Genomic DNA, 22,194 nt, shown 5'->3' with positions numbered 1-22,194 from the left:
AAGCGGGTTTAGAAAGAAGAGATGATGTCCTGGCTGGTGTGGCTCAGTGCATTGTGTGCTGGCCTTCAAACCAAAGGGTTGCTGATTTGATTCCCAGTCAGGGCACATGCCTGAGTTCAGACCAGGTCCCCAGTAGGGGGCACATGAGAACTAACCACACATTGATGTTTCTCCCCCCTCTCTTTCTCCCTCCCTTCCCCTCTCTAAAAATAAATAAATACAATCTTTAAAAAAATGTGAAGAAAAGAAAGAAGAGATGATTGAGTGGCAGAGATAATGAGCCAACAAGATGGTTGAAGCTGGGGTATTACAAGGGTGGCTCAACCAGTAGGAAATCTCTGGTGGTGAGCTGGAAAAAAAGATACTTAATAACAAGGTAGTAAAAAAAAAGCCACTTTAAGTTGTTTGCAGTGTCCTGTTGATGCCACACACACAATAGAATAAACATGCCACACTCAACAGTACTGAACTCTTGATGCCTTTTTTGGGAAGTGGTGGATATAAGGATCAAGAAAGGGGATGTGATCTATATTGAGGTTATGATCAGAACTAAAACAAAGGAACATCATAAAGACAGGGGATCTACAATTAGAATCTTGTACAAACATAAACCTAGCCAGAGGTGATCAAGTGAAGGAAAACTCCACACGCTCTTGCTGAATATTGGACAGGCTTTTCTATCAGATATGGAAGATATGCAAGTTTGTATTTTTAGGTGAGCCTCGCTAGCCTGTGGCCCCATGAGAGTAGCAATAGTACTTTCTCTTAGGGTTGTTGAGATCATTTGAGAAGATGAGGGGGCTGTCCCTGCACTCAGGTAGAGTCTGTTCCCTGATGGTTCCTTCTGGGCACAATAGGGGGCACTCAGCGGGCCATCAGGCAGAGCTCATAGGTTGGGGGGATGTTGCCAAAGCCTGAGATCTTGGGGGTGATATCGATGTCAGCAGGTGGCACCAGTGGGCGCAGGGAGAAATTCTGAAGGATGGAGGTGAAGTAGAGGAAGAGTTCCATGCGGGCCATGGCCTCGCCCAGGCAGATGCGCTTTCCTGTGAGCACATTGGAAGAGAGGAGGGTCAGTCACACTTGCACTGTGAGAGCAGAGTCATGGGGAGCCTTCTGACCCCCACCACCTCCTGAGTCTCATCTACTTCCTCAGCCTCTCTGGGGTCATGATAGCACCCACTTTATGGGGTTATTATAAAGATTCAGTGGGTTTCTAGAGTTAGTGCTCAGCTAGCATCTGTCACTCAACATGTAGCAGCTACTTGTCTGATGGCTTGGATGCCATCAGACTCCAAGATGGAATGCTTGTAAAGGATACTCAAATAGGAAGTATTCTGCTTATTTCAATTTTTTAAATGTTTAGTAAAAGCCTAGTTGGTTCCAGACACTGTTGAGTGGGGGGAAATACCAAAAGCACACCCTTAAATGGTTTCAGTTACTCTTCCAGTGTTTTGGAGAAGTTAATCCCCATTTTATAGAAGGAGAGCTGAGGTAACTCCCCTATTGGCCCCACTGTTTGTTGCATCCTGTTTCCTAGCCACTGGTCACTTTTGTAGTACAATGGTGCATATGACTAATTCAGATGACATATTTCAGACAGAAAGAGTAGGAATGGCAAATTTCAGACAGAGAGCATATGAATGCCAAAACTAAAGTGGTTTTTATCTGGTCTTTAGCAGAAAAAGTTTGCAGACCCCTGTATAGTAGTACTATTACTTTTCTAATTATAGGAGTCAATGATTCTAATATTCTATGATTCTGGGAATCTAGGACTCTTTAAAATGCCACACAACTTTCATTTCAGATCTGAACCCAGTACAGACCAATGATTGGGGGGCATATCAAGCATGTCCCTGGGGGGAACTCAGACCACGGACACCTACCAGAAGAAAAAGGCACAAAGGCTTCATTCTTCTTGAAGCGACCCTGCTCATCCAAGAAGTGTTGGGGATAGAAGGCATCTGGGTAGCGGAAGTATTTGGGGTCTTTGAGAACTGAGCCAAGGAGGGGGAACACGTCAGTGCCCTGAGGTAAAAAATGGAGGCAGTTGGGAGAAATCAGTTTTGGAGGATGGGATAAGGAACCAGCTAATAAAGGGGTGCAGTGGAGGGTAAAGGGGTTCTAATGACAGTATACTCCACCTTGGGCAGAAGGTAGCCTCGGAAATGAGTGTCCCGGATGACATTATGTGGGACACCCAGGGGCACAATATCTGTCATTCTCTGTATCTCATGGATCACAGCATCTGTGTAGGGCATCTTGACTCGGTCATCCACACTTGGTATCCGATGTGGTCCAATCACCTGGTCAATCTCTTCATGGATCTTTGCTGGAAAAGTCAAAAAACCATAACAGACAAGGATGCAGGATGTGTTTTGGGGGGACAGGATTGGGTCTTGGGTTTGTTTCTTAAGTACCTGCAGATCCTGAGGAAGAAGGCCATGTGTGTTTGGACTGCCTCTTTATTTATAACATGTGACATGTTGGTGGGATTAGTAAATACTAATCAGGTCATTGGAAGGCACAAAGCCTAGGGCCCTAAATGACATTTGGGCCACTTTGTCTTCACCTTGAAGAAAAACAAAGGAGCCATGGGAGGCTGATAAGCAAGACAGTGTCCTGGTTACAGCTCGGTGTTCAGACACAGAGTTTCAACAAGACAGGAAAGAGACACAATAGATAACTAGGCCAGGATTGAAGCACATGTCAACAATTATGTGACAGTGTTAAGAACACTGTAAGTGCGGTCACCCCTCTGCACTTCCTGGATGAGTAACCTTGGGGCAAATGACTTTAACCTCTGAGACTCTCTTTCTTCATTTTCAAAGTAGATATCATGATCTAACAAGCTCTTAGAATTGCAAAGTTTACATAAAATCCAGTATGTAAGTAACTAGGACCCAGTCCACAGAAAGTGTTCATCATATCTGAATTCTTAGATTAGCAAAAGATGTCATGGACAGTGGAAGAGAGACTAGAAGAGTTTGAGGGGAAACAAGTTAGTCTTTCTCTTCATCTGTAATAGAAAAAATTATTGGCTTACTTTGAACTGCATGAGAAGGAAGAGGGGCTGTAATTGGAGATTTTCCTTAAGCAAGTAATGAGCTCCTCATTTCTGGAGTTACTTAAGCAGACCAGATTCCTATTTATTGGGGATGGACTCTATTTGATTCTGGCACTATAGTCAGCTAAATAATGGACATGAAAGTTATCCAGCTCCTAATCACTGGAACCTGTCAATGTGACCTTATATGACAAAAGGGACTATGTAGATATAATCAAATTAAAGATGTTGAGATAGGGAGATTATTCATAATTAATAAGGTTGACTCTTAATATAATCAGAAGTGGCTGTATAAGAAAGAAGAGTAAGGTCAGTGTCAGAGAAGGAGATGTGACAATGCAATCAAGAGAGATTTGAAGATCTTTGCTGCTGACTTTGAAGGTAGAGGAAAGAACATGAGCTCAGGAATGCAAGGAACACAGCTCTAGAACCTAGAAGAGTCAAGGAATCAGGTTCTACCTTGGTTCGGCTGAGTGAAAGCCTATTTGAACTTCTGAACTGCAGAACCATTTAAAAGATTTATGTTGTTTTAAGCCACTAAGTTTCTGGCAGTTGATGACAGCAGCCATAGGGAAATCAACACAGGCACCAAGTAGATTAAATTAAATGGCTTTCTAAGCCTGAGATCCCAAGATTCTGTGTCCTGAGATTCTGAAGTGTGAAGAATCTAAGGCCATAGGGTTCCAAGGTTTCAAGGTTAGATCTGCTTTGCTGTTGGGAGTGGGAGTCGGGTAAGCAGCTCAAGTGAACACTCACCTTCCACCTCAGGATGCTTCATTAACAGCAGAAATCCATAGCGTAGTGTAGAGCTCACAGTCTCTGTGCCAGCAAAGAAGAGGTTGAGAGTGGTGAGGACCAAGTTCTTGAGGGTGAATTCTGTGTTGGGATTATTTTTATCCTGAAAATGACAGCAAAAAAAAAGAAATGGAATCACGTTTTTTTGTCTTCATCTTCTTATTTTTGCCTTTGTATATGGTAGGCCTTTGTGAAAACACAATAGATGGGAAAACCAAGGGGGTATCTGGGAAAAGAAACAGCCAAAGCAAAGGTCCTGAGGCATGGGTGAGGCTGGTGTATTAGAGGAACAGCCAGGAGGAGGACAGTGTGATTGGAGTAGAGTGAACAATGAGAAAAGTATAAAGAGAAGAAAGTAGAAATTGTCTTGTTAGATTTGAATGTTCTATGACATTAGGGTATATCATTTTAAACCACAGGTGGCAAACACAAGGCCAGAGGGCAAAATCCAGCCTTCCACCTTGTTTTATCTGGCTCGACACCTTGCTTCTACCCGGTGACAGCACTGAGCTCTCGCTTAACTGTTACAAGGTAGTTACATTCATACAGTCCTAAAATTACATTCAGCCCTTTGAAGGCACCCGGGAGGCTGATGTGGCCCCTGGTGAAAATGAATTTGACAACCCTGTTTTAAACTTTCTAGTGCTGCTATTTTATATTAAAATATATAGTTCTAAGAATCTATGATACAGAAGTATTAAGCCTCTAATTTCTACATTTCTATGGCTTTTAAGTTTGTTAAGTTTAAAAACTTTATATGTCGAAGCTTCTCAAATTCTAAGACTAAAGACTCATCCTTCTTTTCTACAGCTGTCTCTGGCAGTTTATACATGATTAGAAAGATGTAAGGTTTTGAGTTTCCATATTCTTAAGGTTTTTTATGTTCAAAGTTCATTTTAAAAAGTTTAATAGTTTGTGCCTTTACAGTTTTTAGATCTCATCTATGAATGAAAGTACACCACAAGAAACAATACTTGCCACATTTTTTTTTATCTCTACCATGTCTACAAATGAGTTAAAAAGTTACAGGTAATAAGAGTTGAGCAGATGACACAGGGTTGGGGAAAGGGGGTGAGATACCTGGTGCATCTTGATGAGGAAGCAGTCAATGAAGTCTCGAGGGTTCTGTGGGTCAAAGGATTCCTCGTTGATCTTGACCCTAGAGGCAATGAAGTCCTTGAGCCCCTCTACCAAGTAGTAGATGCGATTGTGCCTCCCTGGCAGATATTGCATTATTCCGGAATACATGTCATATAGCTGTTGGGAACAGGCAAAGGGAGTTTGTCAGCAATGAGCACCCAAGGCCAGCCTGGGCTGAGTCTGGAGTTAGATAGCTGGACTCAACATCCAGCACTAGGACTGAGAACTAGGTGAGTCCGTTTGCTTCTTGGAGATTCAGGGTATATTGATACTTGCCTCCCAAGATTGTGGGGACTTTTATGCAAGATAGGCAGGTAGTTAGTTATTTGAGTTTGGGGGTAGACAGAGAGGTGTCTGGTAGGCACCTGTGCCCAGGGTGTGCTCATTTCAATGAAGCTCTGGTTGATCATCTGCAGCAGCTTCTGGAACTGCTTGTCCTCATAGTCAAAGCGGCTCCCAAAGACAACGGAACTGATGACGTTGGAGACAGTGCGGCTCAGGAAGAAAGTGGGTTCGGTGGGGGCACCTGGATGGTGGAAATTGTCTATGTTGGAGGCAATAATCAGGAACATGGGGTGCGGAATGATTCAGTCATGGATATGAGTCCTGAATCCACTATCTAATAGCATGCTTTAGTTATTTCATTTTTGTGTTTTGAGTGGGTACCCAATATGCAAATAGGTTTAGTAACCACTTCACTGCTTCATGAGGATTCAATATAACTATCCATGTAAAATGCTTAACACAATCTTTGCCATGTAGTAAACAGCTAGTGGAATTTAATCATTACTTTCTGGTATTGGTATTTAGTTGTGTTTGTGCTGGAGAGTCACAGATCTGGGAAAGGAGCTGTGGTGAGGGACACATTTTACAAAAATGGATAGCTGGAGTCTGTCTATCTCTGTCAATAATTCCATTCAACCTATTAAGAAAATCTTCCCATTGGCCTCAGCTGTGCCATCTGTAAACCAGGATGCTTGTCAGGATGGTGGGTTTAGGGATGATTTTCCAAGAACAATGCCCATATTCACAAATATACAATTTTGCAAATAATTTCTGGGGGTACATGGACATTCAAAGCCTTTATGTAGACTATTTAGTATCATGGAGCCCAAGTGAGGAATCTCTGATTTAGAGAAATCATCACTATTTCTGTCTCTTAACTATTCATCTTCATTTTTCTCAGCCTCTGTGTCTTTTTTCTCTAGACCTCAGTGGTTTCAGATCTTATTTTTGGGTGGGGATTGAATTGCTTTAAAAATATAATGAAATGGGTATAGAGTTTCAGATCCTTGAGCTGAAAACTTTCTAAAGCTCTATTTCACAACAATATGAATATACTTAAAACTACTGAAAAGTACCTTTAAGAATGGTGAGGACGGTAAAATTTTATGTCATGTAATTGTTTTAGCACAATTGTGTGTGTGTGTGTGTGTGTGTGTGTGTGTGTGTGTGTGTGTTTAGGTATACATGTAATTAAATTTGGTCCTGTCACCAGAAAAAGGCATACACTGACATATTGCCAAAGTCCACATATGATGTCAGGAACTTACAAACTCCCTGAGATCTGTTGATTAAAGTTCCTGGACAAGTGGTCTCTAGGGGTCCTTCGTGTTAACTTTTAATATGGAACCTGGCTAGAAATCTCAGTAAATTTTGTCTTTTTCATCCTCTCCCATTCAGAGCTTTCTGACACCAAGGCCTTTCTTCTCATGACTGAGCTCTCTACCACCACCCAGTCACCATGTAGATACTCCCCCTTTAAGCACCCATACCCTTGGTCTTCCGTAATTCCTCTAGTAGGAAGCCAGCCTCCTCCTGGATCCGCTCCTCAATGCTGCGCTTTCCCATCCCGAAGTCCCGAAGAATGGTCAGAGAGAAGCGTCGGAGAATCCTCCATCGTTCTCCATTAGCCAGAGCTACACCTGCCAGAATCTCAGTGTCAGACGTCTGCCTCCTTCCCCTTCCTGTGTCCAACTCTTTGCCAGACAAGGATGGGGAGAGATTATGAAAGCTCTAGGCTCTGCTCTTAGGAAGCCCCTCCCAGCCCTCCAGGCTTGATGGGGAGACTAAAGTTTCCTACATGTGGGACCCTCAAAAACAGTCTAGGACTGAGGTGGAGAAAGGGAATCAGGCCAGGAGTAGTTAAGGAGACAAAGGGGTTTCCTACAGGATAAAGACCTGGAACTGGATGAATGGGATGGATACATAGGAATGTGGGGGGAAGTATAGATAAGATGCTATATATAATACCCTGGAATGAGAAGACTACTTCTGTTTCCTACATACCACTTGGATTCTGGTTTTGTAATCCTTACCCAAGAACATTTTTTTCATTGCTTTTTAGAGAGAGAGGAAGGGAGAGGGAGAAACATTGATGCGAGAGAGAAGCATCAACTGGTTGCTTCCTGTATGCACCCAGTCTGGGGATTATACATGCCCAAACAAAAAACTGAACCCACAATATAGGCATGTGCCCTGACTGGGAACTGAACCCATAACCCTTTGGTTACAGGACAATGCTCCAACCAACAGAGCCACACAGGCCAAAGCCCACTTGGATTCTTTAGACATATGCATATAGAACCTCACACCTATACAACTTATATACCTACACAAAAGGAGTTATCCTGTAATAAGGAATGTTTAGAAATGATCAGATATGCATGGATTGGTGAATTAATGTTTGGAAATGTAATGAAATGATTTTGGTGGATTATCAAAAGGGAGAAAGATTTTATGACAGGAATGATTGATACATGGATGGATGGAAGACTTAATGAATGAGTGAAGGGTTAATGGATGGTTGGAGATAGGTGGATAAATGGTTGGAAGGATGAATTATGGACAGAAAGATTAATAGATAGATGAATAATGGAACAGTTAATGAATGGGTGAATGAAATGATGGATAGAGAGATAAATGGAAAGTTAATTGATAGATTCATAGATAATTGGATAGAAAGATATTTGTATAGAAAATCTAATTAATGAATGAATTTTTGGTGGATAAGTGGATCATGGAAAATGGATGAATGGAAGGAAAAGCATAGGGAGATATGAAAAGAATAGTGTGAGGCTGCTTGGAATTAAAAGGTGTGGGCATTTAGGGACGGATGCATATGTAACACTAGAAAGGTATCTACCTAAATCAAGGAGACAGAGACCTATGGGTTGGGTGTGTGTGTGTGTGTGTGTGTGATGAAAGATTGGCTATAAGGACTTCAGTGGGTACACAGTATCACTAATCCATTAAAAATGAGAACAAAATTAATGCAGCAGGTATTCTAGAGTCAGATGGTTAGGTCCAAAGTAGAATGGTTCTACCACTGACTGTGTGATATTACCTAACCTTTCTTACCTTCAGCTTCCTTATTTGCCATATTAGTAAGATGTTAATAGATCTCTCAAAGGAATCAGTGCAATAATTCATGTAGAGTATTGATCAAAGAACCTGGGACAGAGGAAGTACATTGTAATCATTTTGTTTTGTTGTTGGTTGTTGTTGTTACTTACCATGACCTTGGAAGTTTCGCTCTACTGAAGCCAATTCTCCACGGCCACTGAACTCCTCTGCTTGGTCTACCAGGGCCTCCTTCACTGCTTCATGTCCACATAAAACAACTACTGGCCGGGGACCCATGTACACAGTAAAAACTGGGCCATATTTCTCCCTGAGCTTGGAGTGAAAGAAGACATAAGAGGACGAGGCTGATTGGAGCACTGAGTAGAGATCAATGAAGGATTTTAGGACATGGAGATTTCAAAGGAATGCAAAGGTGGGAATAACAGATACAGATAAATCTTGGACTCTTGTGATCCTAGGCCAGACTCCCCAATGACTCCACAAGCCTTAGTTTCCTCATCTGTGAAATGATGGATCTGGATGAGATAAACACCAAGATCAATTCTTCTCTCTCTGAAATATTAAATTTCTAGAATCCTAAGATTTGATGACATTCAGTCTCAAAGTTCTAAGATAATTAGCCTATAAGAGTTATTGTGTTTAAGGATATAAGGTACTGTGAGTCCAAAGTCCTGAGACTGTGAGAGTCTTAAGTTCCAATGTGCTAGGTGTGTGTCTTTCCAAGAGTCTAAGAATCTGACATTTCAAAATTCTAAGGTTCATAAAGTATGTGTTTCCAAGAGTCTGTGTTTTAGAAGTTAGAAGGTTATACATATATTTGTCTATAGAATGAGTTGCTTCCAGCCCTAAGAAAAGCAGACAGACTCACCTTCATGAGAGACTGAAAGGTGGCATCTGTACGGATTTGTAACAGGTTCCCCAGGAAAGGTATTGGTGTGGGACCTGGAGGCAGTTTTCCCCCCTTGCTGATCCGCTTCCAGGCAATGAGGATGAGCAGACAAAACAAGCAGAGTGTCAGAAGCATGGTGAAGGTCCCTCCCAGCTCCATGGTGCTAGGCTGAGGAGTTGTGTCTGAGGCATCAGACCCTGCCTAAATATATTCTGGGAAATCAGTGAGGCAGAAATCCGAACACCCTGGGATTCAAGTTTTCCGGGTATGGATACCATCAGAGAAGAGATCACTTTAGCTGGGAGGCAGTTATATAACTGATAATCTCCAATGTGAACAAAGGTGGATTGAATTCACCCAGGTAAAACCACTGGGAACATTCCTCTTTCTTTATATTTTTAGTCCTTCAGTTCTCCCTCAGTTCAATTCTGTGTCCAACATGTCTTGGTAGGGTGTAGGAAGCACTGAAAATCATTATTAGGCTACTGTAGGAACTAAACATTTGGGTTCAAATTTCAGCTCCATCTTTTCTCTGCTGGGCCAGGGACCTAACCCTCTTGGCCTTAGTTTCCGCATCTGAAAAATAGAGTCACCAAACCATTTTAGAAAGTCTTGACAGAGAATAGGGGTGACTCTCTTCTCTTTGCCAGATCCTAATTAGTAAGTTTTTAAAAAACAATAAAAGCAGTGAAATGAAGATTTAGAATAGCAAGAGAAATAGCTCAATTGAAAGAGTTTTATTCAACAATTTCTCTTGTTTATGCTTAAGGTGATATGAAATAGTAATAATCAAAGATTACTTGAGGTCGTTTATCAAAACTTTGCTGGTGTCTGTGCACACACGCATATATTTTCAAAGTGTGGGATGTGGAGACCACCTCTGAGCCTCAATCTATAGAGGAAAGGACTGCTATAGTAGTATGGCCTCATGATTGTTTTCTATGATAATCTACATAAATGGCTCTCAACACTTTTTGTATCAAATATCTGTAGCCCTGGCTGGTATGGCTCAGTGGATTGAGTGCCAGCCTGTGAACAAAAGGGTCACCAATTCAATTCCCAGTCAGGACACATGCGTGGCTCGAGAGGCAGGTCCCTGGCGGGGGTGCTTGAGAGGCAACTACACACTGATGTTTCTCTCCTTCTCTTTCTCCCTCTCTTCTGCTCTCTCTAAAAATAAATAAATAAAATATTTTTTTTAAATTAAAAACCAAATATTTGTAAATCTTTACTGTCCTGAAACCAAATTCTGAGTATTATATCCTATCTACATATTATTAAACAAAACCGAATGTTCTTCTCATGTGTCTGTATTCTTAGACTCAGAAACTGAATCTCTTAGGGGAATGCACAGGTTATGAAATAAGGCTTGGCTGGCTGGCTGGGCTGAGGCAACCTGTGTCCAGAAGTGATAGGAATTCTGGGAAAACAAAATGATTCACAAAGCACTGCTTTCTAGATCTTGGATCTCCTGCTATGCGATGTCTTTCGTGAAGTAACAGTTGCCTCTAAGCTGCCTCTCTCTTCTATTCTGAACCCCTCACCACACACCTATAATCCATTGATAACTAGTCTTTTAATTACCCATGATGGTGCAGAAAAGACAGAGAAAGTATTCTTAGAACAGCCCTTGTCACCATCCCACTCCAAACACAAAGCCAGGAGTACAGGCGCAATAATCTGGTGTTTCTCACAGTTTCTGTGGTCGATGTAATTTAATGCCATAATCTCTATACCTACTAGGAAGTCTCTCTGGTACTTACATTTACCCCCAGCTTCCTTTCCACATCTCTTCTGAGGCTCTAGCATAGTGTTCCAGCCTAGAGCAACATCATGTCAGAGATTGAAGAGGCCTTAGAAATATTTCTAGCTAAAAGCTCCTGCTTTAATTTCAAAGGTATAAACAAAAGTGCAAGGGCTGGAGATGGCTGGGAGGTAGGAGGGAGCAGAATCCACTTCCCCCTACACACAGGAGAAAAACCTAGGTGATTTACGGAGGAATAGAGCAAACAGCCAACAGTACCCCAGCATATATGAAGATAGGAGACCAAAATTTGTAGAGGACATTGAAAAACCAGATGATAAGGAGAGTGCTTCAGGACAATAAGGTCCCTGGGACCAGCTCAGGAACCAGGGCAGCTGCAGCCCCAGGCCTGGAGCCCTTCAGTTCTGCCACAGGGTTCTTTGGAGAGACCCAGGTCAATGGCTCCCTCCCCTGCCAAACAAGGATTGAGGAGCACCAGGAGAGACCTGGTTGCTTGAAGTTGCAGAGAGGGGAATAAGGACTAAGTGGCAAACACATAGGGGCTGTGAGCACCCAAGGATTCTGTGGACACTGGCTGGAGAGAGTTGGGAGTTGGGCTGTGATGGGCCTTGACCCAGATAGTCCCCCATCTGGTTGGAGAATTGGGCTGTGCCAGAGGTCAGGCCTCTGTATGGAGAGGCAGGCTTGAGCAGGAGGAATTTCTCAAAAAGAAAAAGTGAAAAAATAGACACTTGGTGGCTGTTTGGGGAATTCTCCTGCAGCAGCCACTCCAGCCTCCCTGCCCTGCCCCTGCCCCAGCCACACCGTGCTCCCAGGTGGCATGGAAGGCCCTACACACTCCTGTAGCCCTGTGAAGAGTGTGCACCAGACCTGAGGGACCAGAGGCCTTCTGGCCAAGTGTGCATGCCCACAACCCTGGAAGAGTGTGCTCAGCGGAAGACCCTGAACCCATACCTGTACTGGGAAGAGTGCACTCTAAGGAAGTCCTGGCGCCCACACCCAAAGCCCTGAGGAGAGGCACCACACTCATGGCCCTGGAGAGTGGGGAGAGTGTGCTCCTGAACCTGTGGAACATGAGGGATGAGAGGCTGCTGGGGAGCTGGGCTGGAGGCTGACTGAGAGTGGATCAGGAAGGGAGAAAAGTGAAACCAATTGCCCCTCAGCCTACTGCAGCCAGGAAGACCAGAAAAACTGGTTTGACCAGTTTGAAGCCAGTAAGAGGCTTTTTTGTTTTTTAAATAATTCTTTTTTTAATTATTATTATCTTTCAACTCCATTTTCCTCTCTTTCCTTCTTTCTTTTGCCATTCCTTTTTCCTTTCTTACCCATTTTATTTCTTCTTCCTTCCTTCTTCTTCTTCTTCTCTCTCTTTTTTTTAAGATTCCCACAAGGGAAACAAAAAAACTGGAACTGTGAAAAGACCAGAGTTGGACCCAAAGAGGGGGCCATCCCAACAGCTGAGACAATGAGACAAATTTCACTTTGCTACTATGGAGAACCTGCAAGTTAAGGCATATCTGTATTATTATTTTTTCATTATTCTTCCATCTTTTATTTTATTAGTATTTTTCTATTCCTCTTCTCTCTGTTTAGTCTTCTTTGCTTAGCTGGTTAAATTGTACTGTTTGACTGGTTTCTCTTGTTCTTTCTTTCATAGTGTATTGTTAATTTACTGTCTTTCACTTTACTTGTGTTCCATTAGCACACTACTCTAGGTCCTACACTTCCTATTCTTATCCAGATCACATAGATTCTGTCATGTGATTGTTGCTCCATTATTATTGTAAATAATAGCTGTTCCAAACAATTGTAAACACTACACAGCACCCCTCCCAGATCATAGCCCACTTCACAGTTTCCTGAACTTTATTACTGTTGTGATTAACTGTATTCTTTCACACACTACACCTATTTTCTATCCTTTACTCTCACCTTACCTCAGAATCTGACCTCCCATAAGCTCACTGCTTTCTAGATCCAACTCACATTCCTTCCCTCCCCAACAAGAGTCTTATCTTCTTTCCACCCTTTGTAAAAAGTGGCTAGTTGGGAGGAAGATCACAGTTAACACTATACATAGGCAAAGGATCTCCTATTTCTTCTCTATGGACTGCTACTGTAAATACCAAAGAATACATTCTTGCTATCTTAAACCATTTTGCTCTCCCTCTCCAACGGATCACAAAAAACAGTAGGTGGAAGCAGTGAACACCAGGATACCTACTGGAGGAGGAAACACACAAACAAAGGAACCACCAACAGATAACAACAGAAGAAGGTGAAGAAGGGAGTGGAAGCCACACTAACTTCAATCCAAGACCAATCTGGAAATACATCTAAATAGTGGAGAAATTACCCACAACAAACAACTGAACAAGAGCAAGAGAGAATCCTCAACCTTGTACATATGGAAGAACCAGCTTCAACACAACCTGCCCACACCAGCAAAACAAAATACAAGAGCTGGTGGGCACAGTGACCCTCAGTTAACCAGCTGGTGGGAAAGACCCGCCAAAGAAAGACCTAACAATCAAAACCCAAAGACAAACACAGAGCCAACATAAACGACAGCCTGAGACCATTAGCTCAGGAGATCAAGGAGATGGCACCCCTGAATCTAACCAGTATTCTACCATAGAATTTCACACCATAAACCCAGGGCTTCAAAACATATTTAGAAGCTGAAGCTAACAAGAAGAGTGTCACTAACAATAGGAAGACACAGAAACAATTCCCAAATGAAAGGAAAGGAGAAAGTCTCAGAAAGAATGCTAAATGAAATACAGGCAACTCAAATATAGATATGGAGTACAAAGCAGTGGTTATCAGGAAGCTCAGAGAACTCACAGAAAATTACCAGAAACTACAGGTAAACTACAATGAACTCACTGCAAACTATATCAACATGAAAAAGAAAATAGAAATTATCAACAACGGCCAAGACGAAATGAAGAATACAATTTCTGAAGTGAAGAACACAGTAGAAGGAATTAAAAGCAGGCTCAATGAAGCAGAAGACTGGATCAGAGAGCTGGAGGACAAGGTAGAAAAAAAAACACCCATAAAGTGCAAGAAAAGGAAACGAAGCTCAGAAAGAATGAAGAGGGATTAAGGGAAATGCAAGACAATGTGAAACATAATAATATCAATATATTAGGGATATCAGAAGGAGAAAAACAAGAGGAAAGGATAGAAACTTTGTCTGAAAAAGTAATGATGGAAAACTTCCCTAATTTGATGAGAGGAAAAAGTCACACAAATCCAGGAAACACAGAGAGTCCCAATCAAGAGGAACCCAAAGAGGCCCACCTCAAGACACATCATAATTAAAATGGCAAAATTTCAAAACAAAGAGAGAATCTTAAAGGCAACAAGGGAGAAACAGGAAGTAACATACAAGGGAGCCCCAATAAGGCTAACAGCTGACTTCTCAATGGAAACACTCCAACCCAGAAGAGAATGACAAGAAATATTCCAAGTAATGAGAACCAGTGGCCTGCAACCAAGGCTACTTTACCCAGCAAGGCTCTCAATCACAATAGAAGGCCAAATAGGGAGCTTCCCAGACAAAAGAAGTTTAAAAGAATACACCTCCACCACACCAGCTCTGCAAGAGATGCTAAAGGGCTTGCTTTAAGGAAAGAAAGGGAAAGAGAGAGAGAGGAACACAGGTAAGAAAATGGCAATGAATAGTACCTATCAATAACAACCTTAAATGTAAAGGCATTAAATGCTCCAATCAAAAGACATAGAATAGCTGAATGGATAAGAAAGCATGACTCGCACATATGTTGCCTACAAGAGACCCACCTCAGGACAAAGACCTACACAGACTGAAAGTGAAGGGCTGGAAACTAATTTTCCAAGCAAATGGACAGGGAAAAAAAGCCAGCATAGCAATACTCATATCACACAAAGTAGACTTAAAAAAAAGGGGCCATAAAGAGAGACCCAGAAGGTCATTTCATAATACTCAAGGGAAGAATCCACCAAGAAGACATAAACATTGTAAATATATATACACCCAACAAAGGAGCACCCAAATACATAAAGAAAATCTTGGAGAACTTCAACAAAGATATTGTCAGCAACACAATTATAGCAGGGGATTTTAACACCCACTGTCAAAAGTGAACAGATCTTCCAAATTAAATATCAATGATGATATTGTGGCATTGAACAATGCCCTAGATGAAATGGACTTAACTGATATATATAGAGCCTTTCATCCCAAAGAAACAAAATACACATTCTTTTCCAATGCACATGGAATATTTTCAAAGATAGACTACATGACAGGATACAAAACAAGCCTCAACAAATTCAAGAAAATTGAAGTCATATCAAGCATTTTCTCCAGCCACAAGGGGAAAAAACTAGAAAACACACCCTGCCCAAAAAAATTCCCAGCCCTGGCTGGAGTAGCTCGGTGGATTGAGCGTGGCTTGCGAACCAAAGCATTGCAGGTTCAATTCCCAGTCAGGGCACATGCCTGGGTTGCAGACCATGGCCCCCAGCAACCACACGCTGATGTTTCTCTCTCTCTCTCTTCCTCCCTTCCCTCTCTAGAAATGAATAAATAAAATCTTTTAAAAAAAATCCCAAACACTCAAACTCATGGAGGTTGAATACCATGCTATTAAACAATGAATGGGTCAAGAATGAAATTAGGGAAGAAATCAAAAGGTTTCTGGAAACAAATTAAAATGAACTCACAACAACCCAAAACTTATGGGACACAGCTAAGGCAGTCCTGAGAGGGAAGTTCATAGTGTTACAGGCCCACCTAAAAAGGATAGAAATATTTCAAACAAACAACCTAACCCTATGTCTACAAGAACTCGAGGAACAACAACAAAGACAGCCCAGAGCAAGTAGAAGGAAGGAAATAACCAAGATCAGAGTAGAATTAAATGACATAGAGTCTAAAAGTACAATTCTAAGGATCAATGAATCCAGGAGCTGGTTCTTTGGAAAGATAAATAAAATCAAAAAGCCTTTAAGCAGGCTGATCAAGAAAAGAAAAAGGAGATGACACAAATAAACACAATCAGAAATTAAAGAGGAGAGATTACAACAGATACCACAGAAATACAAAGGATTGTAAGAAATTACTATGAAGAACTGTATGCCAAGAAATTTGAAAACCTAGGTGAAATGGACAAATTTCTAGAAAATATATCATCTTCCAAAATTCATTGAAGAAGAAGCTGAAAGCCTGAACAGACCAATAACAGCATATGAAATTAAAGCAGTAATAAAAAAAACTCTCAACAAGCAAAAGCCCTGGACTGGATGGTTTCACAGTAGAATTCTACAGAGCACTTAAGGAAAAGCTAACCCCTATCCTTCACAGACTATTCCAAAAGATCCAAAAAGATGGAAGACTCCCAAACTCTTTTTCTGAGGCCAGCATCATCCTAATCCCAAAATCAGGTAAAGACACAACAACAACAAAAGAGAAAACTTCAGGACAATATCGTTCATGAACATGGATGCTAAAATCCTCAACAAAATATTATCAAACCGCATCCAACAATACATTAAAAAGATGATGCACCACGGCGAAGTGGGATTCATCCCAAGGATGCAAGGATGGTAAGATATTTGCAAATCAATAAATGTAATTCATCACATAAACAAAAGGGAAGACAAAAATCACATGATCATATAAAGAGATGCAGAAAAAGCATTTGATAAGGGACAGCACACATTTATGATAAAAACATCCAGCAAAGTGGGAATAGAGGGGGCATTCTTCAACATAATAAAGGTCATATAGAAGAGACCTATAGGAAACATCATACTCAAGGGGCAAAAACTAAAACCTCTCCCACTAAGATCAGGAACAAGACAAGGCTGTCCACTTTCACCACTTCTATTCAACATAGTATTGGAAGTTTTAGCCACAGAAATCACAGAGAAAAAGGACATAAAAGGCATCCAAGTCAGAAAGGAGGAAACAAAACTGTCATTGTTTGCAGATGGCATGGTAGTGTACATAGAAAATCCTATAGACTCTGCCAAAAAACTGCTTGACCTAATAAATGAATTTGGCAAAACAGAGGGATACAAAGTTAATATTCAGAAATCAAAGGCATTTTTGTATACCAACAATGAAACAGCAGAAGAAGAAACCAAAAAAAAAAAAATCTCATTTCATATAGCAACAAAAAAAATAAAATACCTAGGAATAAACCTAACCAAAGAGGTAAAAGACCTGTATGCAGAAAACTACACAACACTGAAGAAAGAAATCAAGGAAGTCACAAACAAATGGGAAAAAATACCGTGTTCATGGATCAGAAGAATTAACATCATCAAAATGTCCATACTACCCAAAGCAATTTACACATTCAATGCAATATCTATTAAAGTACCAATGACATATATCATAGATTAGAACAAACACTTCAGAAATTTATATGGAGCCATAAATGACCCTGAATAGCTGCAACAATTTTGACAAAGAAGAGCCAAGTAGGAGGGATCACAATACCTGATACCAAACTGTATTACAAGGCCACTGTAATCAAAACAGCCTGGTTACTGGCATAAAAACAGAGAGACAGACCAATGGAACAGAACGGAACAGAGAGCACAGAAATAAACCCAAGTCTCTACAGTCAATTAATATTTGACAAAGGGGGGCAGCAATATAAAATGGAATAAAAATATCCTTTTCAACAAATGGTGTTGGGAAAACTGGACAGCTACGTGAAAAAAAAAGAAACTCAATCACCAACTTACACCATACGCAAAAATAAATTCAAGGTAAATAAAAGATTTAAATATAAGTCGTGACACCATTAAAGTCCTAGAGGACAACATAGGGAGGAAAATCTCAGATATTTCATGCAGCAATATTATCACTGATGTGTCCCCTAGGAAAAGGGACATAAAGGAAAGAATAAACAAATGGGATCTCATCAAAATAAAAAAGCTTCTGCACAGCTAACGCAAATAGTATTAAAATAAAAAGAGAACCAACCTTGTGGGAAAACATATTTGCCAATGATACCTCAAACAAGGGTTTAATCTCCAAAATATATAAAGAACTCACATGACTCCACTCTCAGAAGACAAGCAACCCAATTAAAAAATGGGCAAAGGACTTGAACAGACACTTCTCCAAGGAGGACATACAGAAGATTCAAAGACACATGAAACAATGTACAATATCGCTAGCTATCAGAGAGATGCAAATTAAAACCACAATGAGATACCACTTCACACCAGTCAGAATGGCCATCATAAACAAAGCAACAAACAAGTGTTGGAGAGGTTGTGGAGAAAAGGGAAACCTAGTGCACTGTTGGTGGGAGTGGAGACTAGTACAACCACTATGGAAAACAGTATGGAACTTCCTCAGAAAAGTAAAAATAGATCTGCCTTTTGACCCTGCAGTTCCACTGCTGAGACTATATCCTAAGAACACTAAAATACCAATCCAAAAGAATCTTTACACCCCGATGTTCATAGCAGCACAATTTACAATAGCAAGGTGCTGGAAGCAACCTAGATGCCCATCAGTAAATGAATGGATCAAAAAATTATGGTACATTTACACAATGGAATCTATGCAGCAGAAAGAAAGGAGTTCCTACCCTTTGCAACAGCATGGATGGAGCTGGAAAGCATGGTAAGCAAAAAACAAGCCAGGCAGTGAAAGACAAATACCATATGATCTCACCTTTAACAGGAACCTAAACAACAAAACAAAGAAACGAGCAAAATATAACCAAAGACACTGAAATAGGAGACAGACTGACAGTGACCAGAGGGGAGAGAAGAGGGAATTTCAGGGGAGAATGGGAACAGTTTACAGGAACAAATTTAAAGGACACATGGTCAAAAGCTAGGGCGAGGATGGTAATGGGAGGGAAATGGGGAGGGTTGGGTGGGTGGGCTGGAATGGGAGTAAAAGGGAGAAAACTGTACTTGAACAATAATTAAAATAAATTTTTAAAAATGGGCAAAAGACTTGATCAGACACTTCTCCAAGGAGGACATATAGAGGATCCAGAGACACATGAAAAGATGCTCGGTATTGCTAGCCATCAGAGAGATACAAATTAAAACCACAATGAGATACCACTTCACACCAGTCAGAATGGCCATCATAAACAAAGCAACAAAAAAGTGTTGAAGAGGTTGTGGAGAAAAAGGAACCCTAGTGCACTGTTGGTGGGATTTCAGACTGGTTCAACCACTATGAAAAGCAGTATGAAATTTTCTCAAAAAACTAAAAATGGATCTGCCTTTTGACCCAGCAATTCCACTGCTTGGATTATATCCTAAGAACACTAAAACACCAATCCAAAAGAACCTATGCACCCCAATGTTCATAGCAGCACAATTTACAGTAGCCAACTGTTGGAAGCAACCTAGGTGCCCATCAGCAAATGAGTGGATAAAAAAACTATGGTACATTTACACAATGGAATTCTATGCAGCAGAAAGAAGGAGCTCCTACCCTTTGCAACAGCTTGAATGGAACTGGAAAACATTATGCTAAGTGAAATAAGCCAGGCAGTAAAAGACAAATACCATATGATCTCACCTTTAACAGGAATGTAATCAACAGAACAAACAAGCAAAATATAATTAGAGACACTAAAATTGAGAACAGGCTGACAGTGACCAGAGGAGAGAGGGGAGGGAATTTCAGGAGTAAGGGGGAAGGGTTTGCAGGAACAATTATAAAGGACACATAGACAATAACAATGGGGTGGTAGAAATGGAGGGGTGGTGGGAAGGGTGGGGGCAGTGGGTTGGCATAGGGGTAAAAGGCAGAAAACTGTACCTGAACAGCAATTAAAGTCAAAAATATAAAAATAAAAAATGCAAAACTGTCGTTATCTGAGGCATTTGAAATTTCGTCTTGCTTCCTGGCAACTGTCATCAGTTTGGCTCAAATAAAATCTTATAAAATTCTTTAAAGGCTTGCCCATCTTATATCAAGATCTAAGAACACCTATTATGGGGTTGTTTTAGGGGATGGTTCCAAGACCAAGCTAAACAGCCTCTCCATGCTAGCATTTTTCTAAGGTACAGTGGTTCTCAGAATCTTCTGTTCTAACATTTGAGGATTCCACAATTCTATAATTTTAAGTTTTTAGTGTTCTGTGGATTCATCCCACTGGGAGTGGGGGAATCAGCTTTAGATAAGTGAGGAGCTATATAGAGATGAACTGGATGACCTTTCACCTGCTCATAAATATTTTCATCAGGAGCTAAAATTTACCACCAGTGCATGGTTGTGGCTCTCAATCCAAATTAAAATCAACTAACAGTCTTTTAAAAAAGATTTTATTTATTTTTAGAGAGAGGGGAAGGGAAGGAGGGAGAGGGAGAGAAACATCAGTGTGTGGTTGCCTCTTACACACCCCCACTTGGGGACCTGGCCTGCAACCCAGGTGTGTGCCCTGACTGGGAATTGAACCAGCAACCCTTTGGTTCATAGGCTGGCACTCAATCTACTGAGCCACGTCAGCCAGGGCAACTTACAGAGTCTTAAGAAACAAATTCTAGAAAGTGAATTTGGCATAGGGGTCATTCTTCTATTGGAGAGTGGGAGGGTTAGGAATTGGGGCTTCTGAATTTCTTTCCTTTTGCTGGTGACAGACACCAAAACACAGACCCAATTTCAAGGAACACCAACAGAGTAATACCAAAAAGCCCACAGGTAAGCATATTATATTCAAACTTCAAGAAACCAAAGTAAAGAGAATATTTAAAGGCCAATATCCCTGATGAACATAGATGCAAAAACCCTCAATCAAATATTTACAAACCAAATCCAGAACACGTTAAAAAGATCACATGGCATGACCAAGGGGGATTTACTCCTGTGATACAAGGTTGATACAATATCTGCAAGTCAATTAACATGATACACCATATAAGCAAAGTGAAGGATAGAAATCATATGATCATATCAATAGATGCAAACAAGCTTTTGACAAATCCAGCACCCATTTATGATTTTAAAAAAACCTCTCAGCAAAGTAGGAAAGGAGGGAACATGTCTCAACATAATAAAGGTCATATATGACAAATTCACAGCTAGTATCATACTCAGTGGGGAAAACTAAAAGCATTTCCCTTAATACCAGCAACTAGACAAGGAGGTCCACTTTCACCATTCTTATTCAACATAGTACGGGAAGTCCTAGCCATCAGACAAGAAGAAGAAATAAAATCCATACCAACTGGAAAAAAGAAGTAAAACTGATTTCCGGCCAAGATGGAGGCATAGGTGGATGCACTGTGCCTCCTCACACAACCAAGATAGGGACAACAACAATTTAGAAACAGAGTAACAACCAGAACTGATAGAAAATTGATCTGAATGGAAGTTGGACAACCAAGAAGTGAAAATAGATATGTTCATCCAGACCGGTAGGAGGGGCAGAGTCGGCCAGGTGCAGGTTGCAGCGTGGAGAGGAGACAGTGTTGGGACCAGGCGCGTAAGGCATCCAGGGCACGCAAGACCGCAGCAGGTGGACACTGAGCACGCAAGCAGCAGCTGGCAGATCCTGGCTGAAGTGTGGCAACTGGCAGATCCAGTGAAGTGGTGATTGTGAAGCAAGGCACTGAGGGCAACCCAGGATCCCAGTGCTGGGAAATAGAGCCTTGGGGCACTGATTGAAAACACCTGTGGGGGTTGAGGAACAGGGAGAAACTCCCAGCCTCACAAGAGAGGTCAGCGTGCACAAACCCACCCACACAGGACCTGGCACCAGAGGGGATCAGTTTGCTCGGGAGGAGCAGCGGAAGGGACTGAGGTGTGACAGAGAACAGAGCAAGGGCCATTGTTCCCTCTTGGACCCCGCCCCCACATAAACGTCACAGCCCAGAGACTGGGGTGCCCCACCCTGGTGTACACCTAGGGCTCCGCCCCTCATACTAAACAGACACCAACAGATGGGGGGGGGTGGGAGGAGATGGCTCAAACAGAATTGCAAGCCTCAGATCAGTACTTTTAAGCAAACAAGAGATAGCCAACCTATCAGATGCACAGTTCAAAGTACTGGTGATCAGAATGCGCACAGAGTTGTTTGATTTTGGTTGCAAATTAGATTAAAAAATGAAGGCTACAATAAGTGAAATGAAGAAAAATGCACAGGGAACTAATAGTGATGGAATGAAAGCTGGGTCTCACATCAA

General features: G+C 41.4%; 1 protein-coding gene across 2 annotated transcripts; it reads right to left on the bottom strand.

Moving 5' to 3' along the window:
- Positions 1–462: 462 nt before the first annotated feature.
- Positions 463–21,528, bottom strand: LOC123823832 (cytochrome P450 2G1). 2 transcript variants are annotated; one of them, XM_045846860.1, is made up of 10 exons: positions 21,425–21,528; positions 9,237–9,833; positions 8,518–8,680; positions 6,778–6,927; positions 5,368–5,528; positions 4,943–5,119; positions 3,824–3,965; positions 2,145–2,332; positions 1,887–2,028; positions 463–1,046 (listed from the first exon to the last, which is right to left on the bottom strand). In XM_045846860.1, the coding sequence occupies exons 2-10, from the start codon at positions 9,414–9,416 to the stop codon at positions 865–867; spliced, it is 1,485 nt and encodes a 494-aa protein (XP_045702816.1). In that variant the 5' UTR covers positions 9,417–9,833; positions 21,425–21,528; the 3' UTR covers positions 463–864. The 2 variants fall into 2 exon arrangements, with proteins under 2 accessions (XP_045702816.1, XP_045702817.1); XM_045846861.1 differs by lacking the exons at positions 8,518–8,680; positions 9,237–9,833; positions 21,425–21,528 and adding an exon at positions 11,021–11,072.
- Between the last annotated feature and the right edge of the window lie 666 nt (positions 21,529–22,194).

This window comes from Phyllostomus hastatus, unplaced genomic scaffold (genome assembly GCF_019186645.2).
Source record: "Phyllostomus hastatus isolate PE091 unplaced genomic scaffold, TTU_PhHast_1.1 phas_contig_5, whole genome shotgun sequence".
Classification (NCBI taxonomy): Eukaryota; Metazoa; Chordata; class Mammalia; order Chiroptera; family Phyllostomidae; genus Phyllostomus; species Phyllostomus hastatus.
This window is presented reverse-complemented; position numbering and strand designations above follow the sequence as displayed.